We start from the raw sequence: 11,016 nt of genomic DNA, 5'->3' as shown, positions 1-11,016 counted from the left end.
AAAGACCATTTCTAATTGGGCTAACCCAAAAAGAAAAATATAAAGTAAATTTCTCGGTAGGAATTAAAAATATTATAAGTAGGTATTTAGAATATTGTGAGTACTTTAAGTACTTACTCGATGGGCATTAAGTATATTGTACGTAAACATTAAAGATAATATAAGTAGACATTAAGAATATGATACGTAAGTTAATAGGCTAAGTTTCTCGGTAGGCATTAAGAATATTGTAATGAGACATTAAGGATAATGTAAATAGAGATTAAGAATAAGTGGACATTAAATTTAATGGGTTGGGCCTGAGAGAGGTCTCTCCGAAGACCCGCTAAAGTCTTAAATGAGATAATCTTTCGATAGTGTTTTGGCCCATTTCTGATTGTTTAGTATTAGTATACTTCTGATTGTCACCTTTAAGTATTTGAAAAATTGAAATGAATAAAGATAAATTATCAACAAAATGAACGAAATAAGATGAGTTTCAACTTATTTTCAAAAATAAGCGTGCAATTCTCAAATCTGTGATTTGGAACTGTTCGCAGTTAGGTCAAAAAAAACAAACAAGTTGTTCTCATTTACTAACTGGGAACAACTTTGACTTTTTTTTGACCTGACTGCGAATAGCTACTTCACTTTTTTTTTTGACCTGTGTGTATTTGGGGAGCATGCTGTTCGCAGTTAGGTCAAAAAAAAGTCAAAGTTGTTTCCAGTTAGAACAACTAATTTGTTTTTTTGACCTAATCGCAGTTACTACGAACAACCCCAAACCACAGGTTTGAAAATTAAACACTTACTTTTGGATATAAGTTGAAACTTATCTTATTTCGTCCATTTTGTTGTTAATTTGTTTTAATCATTTTAAATTTTGTAACTATTTCTGATTGTTTAGTATTAGTATAAGTACCAAGATGGCCCACAACGACTAAATATCTTCGGACTCCTCAAAGCCCATACCAAACTTCACTCTGACCCACCCAACAATTAACGGCTAGTGGTACCCATTTCCAACGGAACAAACAGAAAACTTTCAAACCCCCCAAAGCCTTAATCTTTCTTCAGCGTTTTAACGGCTATTTTTAACAACCTCAATCTCTCTTCATTTTCTCCTCCTCCTGCTTTCTCTTCAATTCCTTTCTCCCCCATTCTCTTTCATCTACAAACTACAAAAACATCAATAATTTCCTAAATTTAACCCTAATTAATTCTCTATCTCATCTAATTTTTCCTCCTTCCCCTGTTTCTGTAATTTCAAACCAAGAAAACTAAAGGGTAATACGAGAAGAACATCTTTCATGGCAGAAAGAAATTGCATTTCTTAATCTGGTGAATGACCAAATCTCAAGGTACGTAACATGTCACCATATCTTTTGACTTTCTTTCGAGATCTCAAAAATAACCATGTTTCATATGGGTTACTCCCTTAATTGTATATTACCATTACTTATTCTGTATACCCAGAAATTCTGATTCCAATAGCATGATTGTTTTCGTAAATCTTTAAAGGTAGTAGGAAGATATTGACAAATTCACATTGTATATTTTTTTGGTTTAAATCAATGTGTTGGTATTTGAAGAGGTGAAGATTTTGAAATGGGTTTTCAATTTTGGGTTAAAAGATGAAGAATTTGATATGGGTTTTCAATTTTCATATTTGTTTTCTCAGGTTTAAGTTCTGAAATTTCCAGAAATAGAACTTTCTAGACATTAATGGAGGTAGAGCTAGAAGAAGCGAAAGCCGAGATTGAGAGGCTAAAATGTAGCTTAGCTGATAAAGAAACAATCATAAAGAAGCTTGGATATACCAAATCACCTAAAAGCATTTTGTGCAAGGAGGATGGATTGGTAGATGAGCTTGAGGATAAACATAGGAAGCTTGAGGAAGATCTCAAATGGAAGAATGAACAGTTTAAACATCTAGAAGAAGCACATGCGAAGCTTCGGAATCAGTTTCGTGATTGTAAAATTGAATGGGAGGAGGAGAAATCTGGATTGATTGATGAGATAACCCAGATGCAGGATAAGTTAGATGATAAAACCCAGAAATCAGATGAGCTTAAATTTCAGTTAGCAATGTCTAGGCAAGGTTTAGAGAACGAAAAGAATCGGAGGAAAAAACTCGAAGAACAAGTTTCTGAGATGGAGTTGGTGATGGAAAGATCGACAATGGAGGGTTTCGAAGGAAAAGATTGTTCGATTGCTGATAATGGTGAAGAAATTGCTGATTTGAAGCATTCGTTGCGTGTAAAAGAGATGGATTGTAAGGATTTGGAATACAAATCAAAGAAATTAGAGAAGGAAAATCAGGAATTATTGACCTCCATTAAAGAACTTCGGGAAGCTTATATTCCGAGAGCAGTTCCTACTCCGTCTTCATGGGCTAAACTGAAAAGCAGACTGAAATCGATCGAGCAAAGTCACAGAGAATGTTCGGCTAATCTTAAATCGAAAGAAGCGGAATGGAAATCGAAAAACGAAAGAATTGCTCAAGAACTGATAAGATGTACTTACAATTTGAAGATGAGAGATCAAGTGACAGAAGAATTAAGGAAGGAATTAGAAAGTTATAATTCATCATTAACCGAATTGAAAATGCAGAATGAAGAACTGTCATTAATGTTACAGTTGATTCGATCAGAAGACGGTAAAGGGGCTATAGCTCAGTTGATGGATCAATACGAAAAAGAACGGGAAGAGAAGCAGGAAATTCAGGAGGAACTCCAGCAATTAAGGGAAGAACTCGAATCAACACGACAAGCATTAGATATGGTGGATTCCGAGCTGACTGATCAAGCTAACGAGAGATGTGAACTTGAATTAGAGTTAGAGAATTGGAGATCAGTAGCTGCACATCTCGAAAGACAGATTACAGGAACACAATCGATGCGCAGAGAGTTAGAATTATCGTTACTTGCACAGGCAGAAATCGAGGAAATGCTTAAGCTTGATACGGAAGAGAAGGATAAAAGGATAGGTAATCTCGAGCATCAGATATTTTTGATGGATCAAGAGATAAGGATCGAAGAAGAAGAAGCCGATGATGAAGATATGGTCGAGGATGAAAACATGTCATGGCGGTTGATGATGGATGATGGCGAAGAGATGCAACTCGAGTTGCTCGCAAGAGAACTCGAAGAAGCCATTGTTGGGCATATATTGGGTGAAAGAAACTATAGTTTTGACCCTTGTGGCTCAAAAGAGAATGTGAATCAAGAACATTCCCATTTGAGAAAGATAAGTGAACCTTTCATGGAGGAAAGATCACCATTCAAAGAGCTTAACTAGGAGATAAGTGAACCTTTCATGGAGGAAAGATCACCATTCAAAGAGCTTAACTAGGAGATAAGTTTATGAGGTGCATTTCAAGTTACCACTTTTGCAATTCTTTTCTTTACTTCATTATGTAAATGAAAATTGATGTGAATTCTTTTAGTACATTTTACTCGGACTTGTATATCCATGTTCGACTTCTGTCTAAGCGGATTTGTACATTTTTATGAAAAAATATGAACATTTTGGACCAAATTAAGTGTGTTCAAGTGTCCTAGCTAAGTTTGACACATACTCGTACTTGAATTACTTGGAATAATGGAGGTACACACGCTCATTCGCTCTCTCTTATTTTAATCTCTCTCTCTTTCGTTCTCTCTTTATCAATGGCAATGATTCTCATCAATCGTCACACAATTGAAATGAGAACGCTGCCTCGATGTTGTGAAAGATTGAAACAAATAAGCTTATTAAAAATACAAATTCCCAAAATAATCTTGAAACAAATAAGCATCTAAAGGTCAGGTATATTCGCTATTTACTAACAGCAAACAAAAAAACTAGTTAAAAAAAGTCAAAATTCTTTGTCAAAAGTAGGAGCGAACAAAAGGAAGACATTGTCATAACATTAGAAAAGACAAAAAATAAAAACATGTTTATTTGCTATTATTAACAGCGAACAAACATGATTGTTGAAGTATAACAATCAAATTGGACTGTTTCCCTATTTGTACAATGGTTAAAGATATATCATCCAAAAATACAAACCTGGCCTCTCAAACCATACACCTATTCTGGCCTTCTAAATGTAACATGCTCAATATGTGCGACATTTACAAGTAAAACGAATGGGCTTGTGTTTATTTGGATGATTACAAAAACCCACAAAATAATACTCATATATATAGTAGGTAGAACTAAATCATATATGTAGTAAAACAAACTCCTAAAAAAACAATTATTAACAAAACTCACGCACGACACATACAATCAGGAGCAGGGTAAGTATAAATTGATTGTTTCGGTTTTCGTATCCGTAGCTGACCATGTCTGTAATGGTGTCCCTCGACTACTGCTTGTCTGAAATCAACCCAGCTCATGTTTTTATCTAAAAAGAGCTGACCCAACAAACCCATGTTCGGCCTTATAGTCTTCAAACTCTCGAATGTTCGGTGTCCAACCTATCGGCATTTAGAACAAAGTGACCTTTTTTAAGTTCCAAATTTCAAAATTATAAAGAAAATTAACAACAAATTGAATATAAGGAGAAGTAACAGGGACGGATTTTCCGGGGTGAAAATGATTTTAGTATTTAATCTCGAATTTACGGTACTTACAAGAGCATTATGCATGTTTCCTGGCGAAGCGGAAATGAAAATGTCACTATGCATGCTGACATAATAATCTACCGCTGCAAGCAAGGAAGCCTTCCCCTTGATTTGTGCGCGTTCTTCTGGCGAAGCAAGACTCTTTTTATCTTCCATAAGGGGAAATAGTCTTCTTAGAGTCTCTAACCTTGCTTTCCCACCATAAACCTGAAAAATATTTGAGCACAGATTAATATCAGACCTTTGGCATATATCAGCTAATCTATGTTACTTAGACTCGGCAACTGACGTTGGATACTGTTACGTGTGTGTCAGATACGTCTAAATATTCAACTTTACCCCTAAAATGCAGTGTCTAAGTGTCAAACCCATGTCTGAGCATCAAGGATAGGACACGAGTACGTGAAGCAAAATGAAGAGTCCCGAGTAACATAACAAGCTAATAATTCTGACTAGTGTAACATAATTCGCTTTTTAAAACCATACTTTGCTTTTTTGGATACGCAAGTAGATTAGTGAATCATGTGACACTAATTTTGACAGCAAGACAAGCAACAAATTTCTACCTTATGTGATGCAAGATATAAACGTGTACTGTTATCAAACCCCAAAGCAGCTAGAAGTAGTCCAACTTCTTCTGGTGTCATCGGACAACGGCCTTGACTTCTCAACTCCTCGTCAGTGAACTGAGAGTTCAGAACTCTTCCTTGCCACATCATCTGCCTATATCTTGCAAGAGCCAGCTTTTCGGCTTTACCGCCGCCAAAATCACAGGCCGAATGGGCAGCCATATCCTACACAAAATCATTGAACAAACCAAATACAATCAAAATGAGGGATTCACACATAAAACGAAACTAACACGTTCGTTTAAATCCAAAACATCATACTTTATCAAATCGAAGGTGAAGAACAACAAATTTTTTTGGCTCTGGTTTCTTATATGTGAACTGGTGAAGTAGTCCGTGCTCAGGTTCACTTCTTGAATATGGATATCGGAGCCGATTCACAAGAGCATCACCAAGGGCTCGGATGTGTGGGACAAATGTTAAAGCCTGAAAATTTACTTTACAGCGTAGGCGTTGGATGTCTTCAGGCATGTTGTCAAAAGCTAGCCGATGAGAAAACGGAGATATTGCAGCAATCCCATAGCTGAGGCACATTAGCAACGAAAAACATGAGAACTTGCAAGGAAATTTTACTATGTCATCATTTCAATTAACCACCGTCATAATAAAGGTATATCTTATTAGATTTCTATAACAAATCCGAAGAAGCATTATAGCCTTATAAAAAGTAGGAAAAATTACCGTGAATAATACAACTATTTGTTAATTTCCCCACAAGAATACCAACGTTTGATTAACTATGAATAACACCAACTTAGATGGGTTTCCTAAAATAATAATAACTTTAGTTTATTAACTTATTTACCAATTTTTTTTTGTCGTATAATCTTCTACAGTTTGATTTTTAACATGTTAGAGATTTTCTAGGGATGCACCTCCTAAGTTGGTATCATTCATGGTTAATCACAAGTTGTATTATTGTAGGAAAATGAGCAAAAGGTTGTATTATCCCTGGTAATTTTTCCTAAAAAGTATGTACACAAGGTCGGCCCTGGAGGTGGGTGAGGAGGGCCACCGCCCAGGGCCCCGAAATCTAGCATAGGAGTATGTAGAGTCTGCTGCCATTAACGAGGGTTAAAGTTAATTAACAGGGATGAAGAGGAGGATGAAAGTGCGTGTTCATTCATTTGTTTATGAGCTAAATTTCTTTAGGTCGTTTTGTATAAAATATCAAGACCGGTTGGACTAATTTAATTAACACCCAATTTTAGTATTATAAATTACACTAATTTCCTGTTGAAGACGTTTTACTGTGAGATGATTTTAATTGGTCCAGCTCAAACTATTAAAAAAAATCGCTTCATGTACAAGTGGGAATTCAATTTTTATTGTTTTTTAATATGGTTTTTACTAATGGGCCTTTTAATGAACTTGTCTCACCGTGAGACGGTCTTATACAACACGGGTTGAACAAATTATTGGGTTAAGCAATCCTAACGTGAGACAGTAATTACGCATGGGTTGAATAACTCAACCAATACAATTATGAACATATTTGTTCCGTATTTTGAAGTCCTCTCATTGAGTTTTTTAACGATTAGAATTTTATTAATCTAAACTTAATTTTTTAAAAGACAAAGTTGATTTCTTTTGATAATAATTTCCATTATTTTAGAATTTTAAAGTGAAAATTTATTCTATATTAATAAATTGTTATATAATTATTGAATTTTTCACAATAAACTATAGTTGTTGGAGAGGTCTATGTCAATAAATTGTTATATAAATATTGAATTTCTTAATCATGTTACAAAAAAATATTAGGGGCCCTATTATATATTTTTCGCCCTGGGCCCTTAAAATGTTAGGGCTGGCCCTGTATGTACATGAAGCCTATATCACTTGGCTAGTCGATATTCACGAAGCTTAAAGAAGATAAAAGTTAGTAACCCACCTTTGAAGTATAGGCAAAACATTTTCAGTATACCAATGATCGGAAGCATGTACGGGTGCAGTTTTAATTCTGGTTTCACGAATAGCAGTCGCATAGAACTCCCTGGTACTCCATGCATACTCAAATGGAAGCTCTTTAACTATGTTAATGTCATCCTTCAAAACATCAATGAAGTGATCCACATCAAAAATTTCTTCAAATGAGCTGCCAAAATAAAATTAACGGCAAATTCAGAGTTCAGCTCCGTATTAGATCCAAAAGGATATGTAGCTTATCACTTGTTCAAAAGTACCTTGAGTCTTTCCAAACCGGATTCACTTCAAGTAGGGGAATCACCAATGTCGCATTCAGAATCTTTGCAACGGCAACCGCATCACAAATCTGCAAACAAAAAGTTTGCTGTTATAGACACTACAAGTACAACAGTATGGTGACAAAGGCTAAATCCCGAAAAAAGAAACAAATATTCTCAAATTATTAGTACCTACCCCCATGCGTTGCTGGTTCAAACCTCCATCGAGAAATACTTGGAGGTATCCCGATGAATTAGTTGGTTTTACTGCATAAGTAAGAAGCTAATGAGAAACTGTCTCATTACATCTTCAACAAAAGGAAATAAACACAAATACTTTTTGTTAACATAAGAACAACGGTGCTCACCAGGTCTCATGTTTTCTCCACATGGTCTCCATCCTTGATCTGGTAAAGGAGACCAAAGCTCTGAAGGCTCGCCATTTGACTGATAATAGTAAAGAACGAATAATAAATACTTTTGCTGGAATTTTTTTAAATAAAATAAGATTTTCAGATAAAAAATAAGCAAGGAATAAGATATATCACTCACAGTTCCATCTGTTAGAGCATCTTTTAGAAGATTCGAGTGCCTAGGTTTCACGGATAACCATTCCTGCATGGTGAAGATATGGAATTAGCACCTCTAATTCTTCTTACAACAAGTTCTACGAAAGTACATAAATAAAAGCATCATAAATTGCAAAACAAACCATCATTTTAAGGCTTCCCTTTAATATTTGGGCAGAAGCATCAATACTTAAAAAATATAGTATGATGGTAGTTAAATAACAACAAAGAAATTTTACTTAAGGTGACAAAGGGTTTATGGCAATGTAACATATTACATCAATATTGTTCAAAAAAAGCAATATACTTCTCAAAGGAGATTAAATTAGGAGAGCAAAATCTTTTCAGAAAATTGCTAAAATTTATTTTTAACAAATTTTACAAATCAATTAAGCTGCTTTTGTTTAAGAGTGGACCCCACCATCAAAGAGATCTAGCAAGTTGTTAGCATCAACCATAATATGGGACATCAATGTAATTAGCCTATACTAATTCGGAACTAATAAGAACACTCTATTATCCTTTTTCGTTCTCTTAATAGTTGAAAATAAATCAAATATAGCATCACAACATTACGAGTCTTATTTTGAGCTCAAGAACAATAGAGGGCTCAAACCTAATTGAGCAAAAAGCTCACTTATACCGCCTCAATTGATATTGGTTCGGAGAATCATGAGTTCGCCCAATTGTTAATGACTTTCCTTTTCATCCCTGTAACCAAGGTTCGATTCTTACCATCTATACGAAAGATAAATTCCCATAAAGATTCTCCAGCATAACCCCGAATAAAAATATATAAATTATACCGGTTTGACAACATTTGACATCATCACTCACCTAATGACAAAGGATAAACTCATGAAGATCATTCATTGTTAATTTTATCTATATAAAGGGGGTTTCAAAAGCATAAGGAAATTTCCAAGTGAGATTAGAAAGTCATGAAGCCCTGAAAATAGTACAATTCATGTTCTAAAGCCAAAAATTTAAAAATTTACCACCCAAATACATAAATCAAGGAAAGTCAACAAGCAAATAATGTAATATTTATAATATATTACAAGACAAGCATATAAAATCTAATAATTTCTTGATTCCAGGAAGATGATAAAAGGCTAATAATTCTTCCAAACTTTGACAACTCAACTCAATTATAGGAGGAGTATAAATTAATCTTTATTACAAACATGACAAAGCAAATGCCTAAAAACTCAAATTCTTAACTAAAAACAACAAATATAGGAATGTTTGATCAAATAAATTAAAATTTTCACAATTTTAAATTTGACCCTAGTCCAAATATCACAATCTTGAATCAAATTTGTATGATTATGACCAATTACATCATCAAGTAAACATAATTTCCCCTTCTATATAGAAAAATCTAATTTCTCAAATAAGAAATGACAAAATTGGCAATAGTTATTTCAGCTGAAAAAGATTCCAACTTTTTCTTTTTCTTTCCTCTTCTTAGTATCAAATTTTAGTTGGTCTTCACATCTTATACTCTTGTCAACTTGCTTATAATGAGAAACATAAAATATAATTATATGAAACACATCAAGATCACAAATTTCACACAATAATTTCCCATAAAAAGCTTAAAATAGAAACAAAAAAAAAAGTATTGAAAAGTCAAGATAAGAAAGAACATACTGAAACAACATTAGGTGGAGATGAATCAGGAGAAGCAAAACCCAATAAAATTGAAAAAATCAGCAACAAGAAAATTCCTTTTCTTCTGAACTTCATTAAACCCAGTTGAAGAAGCAAGAAATGAAAGCTTGTTAAGTTACAAAATAGAATTCCGACAAGCAAGAAAAGAAGAATCCAATTGAGAAGAACTCTAAATGAAGAAAACCCAATTCTTAATTTTTGTTATTTCCCTCTAAAACAGATGATTATAAACTATAAAGGGTATTAGGCGCCATAAAAGGAAGGAAAGAAGAAAGGAAGGCTAAGAAAGATCAGAGCTTTAATTATATTTCAGTCAATTCACATGGTACACAAAGAAAGACTTGGGAATTGGTATAGTTCTTAATATATAACAGCTAGCATTGAATTGATGGATTTTTTTTGGAAGGGAGGGTTCAGTTTTCACATTGGTGTAAAAGAAGAGATGAAAGTGAAAGTAGAAGGGAAGTTAATGAAGATGTCTTTATCAAAAGGGTTCTTCTTGTGTAGCGTAACAACGGATAGATTAGATTATGTTTGATTAGAAAAAAGGTGAAAAGGAAATGAAATTGGAATGAATTGAGTGAATAGAGGAAAACATTAAGGACACCTAAAAAGATGAGAGAAGACTAATGCCTGGCTAAATTGGTCAAGGAATTTGGCTTTTATTGGTAGGTGTATAAAGTTTGCAATCCACTAGAAAGGTTTCAATTTTTTAACACATGATCATATCACTTTTACTGAAATTAGATCTGTTTGACAAATGACTAGTTATTTTATTGGCTTTTAATTCGTTTATTAGTCTAATAAGTTAAAAATGTGTTTTAGTGAATATATACATCAACACAAAACTAAAAATTAGGTATTGCTAAGTGTTTTATTGAATCTATTTTTAATTGATTTACAAACATCAATTAACAAAAATTAATTTTTAAGAGGTAATTAATACCCCTTCTCTTTCAATCAAATGTTCCATTTAATTTTGCACACTTATCAATACGTTATTTTAATTCTAAGTGTTTCCTTAATAGTTAACTTAATACCCCTCCTATTTTAATCAAATATTTTATTTAGTTTTGTACACTTGTTGATACGTTATTTCAATTCTAAGTATTTCTAATTGTGTTTGGTTAACAATTATTTAAAATAGACATCAATAAAATTAAAATTGAAATGAATCAAATAATATCTCACTTGACTATGTTATAATTTATAAATTGAAAATAAAAAATAACATTTGATCTGAAAAAAGAAATGGCTAACAGAGAATATTAATGGTACCAACTAATCTAATAAGCCAATTAAACTAACCGGGCTGTAACCAATAACAGTCAAAAGTCATGTAACAATTGATTGTTTTCGTATG

The 11,016-nt window shown here is 33.5% G+C and overlaps 2 protein-coding genes across 2 annotated transcripts; one reads left to right on the top strand and one right to left on the bottom strand.

Moving 5' to 3' along the window:
• The first annotated feature begins 653 nt into the window (after nt 1-653).
• Nucleotides 654-3,608, top strand: LOC130820233 (uncharacterized protein At4g38062-like). The gene is made up of 2 exons (XM_057685525.1): nt 654-1,340; nt 1,661-3,608. Exon 2 carries the CDS (start codon nt 1,705-1,707, stop codon nt 3,277-3,279), a length of 1,575 nt encoding a protein of 524 aa, XP_057541508.1. The 5' UTR covers nt 654-1,340; nt 1,661-1,704; the 3' UTR covers nt 3,280-3,608.
• Nucleotides 3,609-3,900: 292 nt separating this feature from the next.
• LOC130820234 (O-fucosyltransferase 39-like) lies at nt 3,901-10,432 on the bottom strand. Its single transcript, XM_057685526.1, has 10 exons — nt 9,633-10,432; nt 7,960-8,022; nt 7,776-7,854; nt 7,604-7,674; nt 7,408-7,496; nt 7,116-7,319; nt 5,483-5,744; nt 5,159-5,386; nt 4,602-4,799; nt 3,901-4,445 (listed from the first exon to the last, which is right to left on the bottom strand). Exons 1-10 carry the CDS (start codon nt 9,726-9,728, stop codon nt 4,236-4,238), a joined length of 1,500 nt encoding a protein of 499 aa, XP_057541509.1. The 5' UTR covers nt 9,729-10,432; the 3' UTR covers nt 3,901-4,235.
• Nucleotides 10,433-11,016: the final 584 nt, after the last annotated feature.

Source organism: Amaranthus tricolor, chromosome 8, assembly GCF_026212465.1.
Source record: "Amaranthus tricolor cultivar Red isolate AtriRed21 chromosome 8, ASM2621246v1, whole genome shotgun sequence".
Lineage (NCBI taxonomy): Eukaryota > Viridiplantae > Streptophyta > Magnoliopsida > Caryophyllales > Amaranthaceae > Amaranthus > Amaranthus tricolor.
Note: the sequence above shows the minus strand (reverse complement) of the source record. Positions and strands in the feature narration are given on the sequence as shown.

Coding starts and splice junctions, on each gene's coding strand:
- LOC130820234 (XM_057685526.1), bottom strand. CDS start 9,728: ATGAAGTTCAGAAGAAAAGGAATTTTCTTGTTGCTGATTTTTTCAATT. Junction 8,023..9,632: donor CTCCACCTAATGTTGTTTCA/GTATGTTCTTTC, acceptor TTCACCATGCAG/GAATGGTTATCCGTGAAACC. Junction 7,855..7,959: donor ATGCTCTAACAGATGGAACT/GTGAGTGATATA, acceptor TACTATTATCAG/TCAAATGGCGAGCCTTCAGA.
- LOC130820233 (XM_057685525.1), top strand. CDS start 1,705: ATGGAGGTAGAGCTAGAAGAAGCGAAAGCCGAGATTGAGAGGCTAAAA.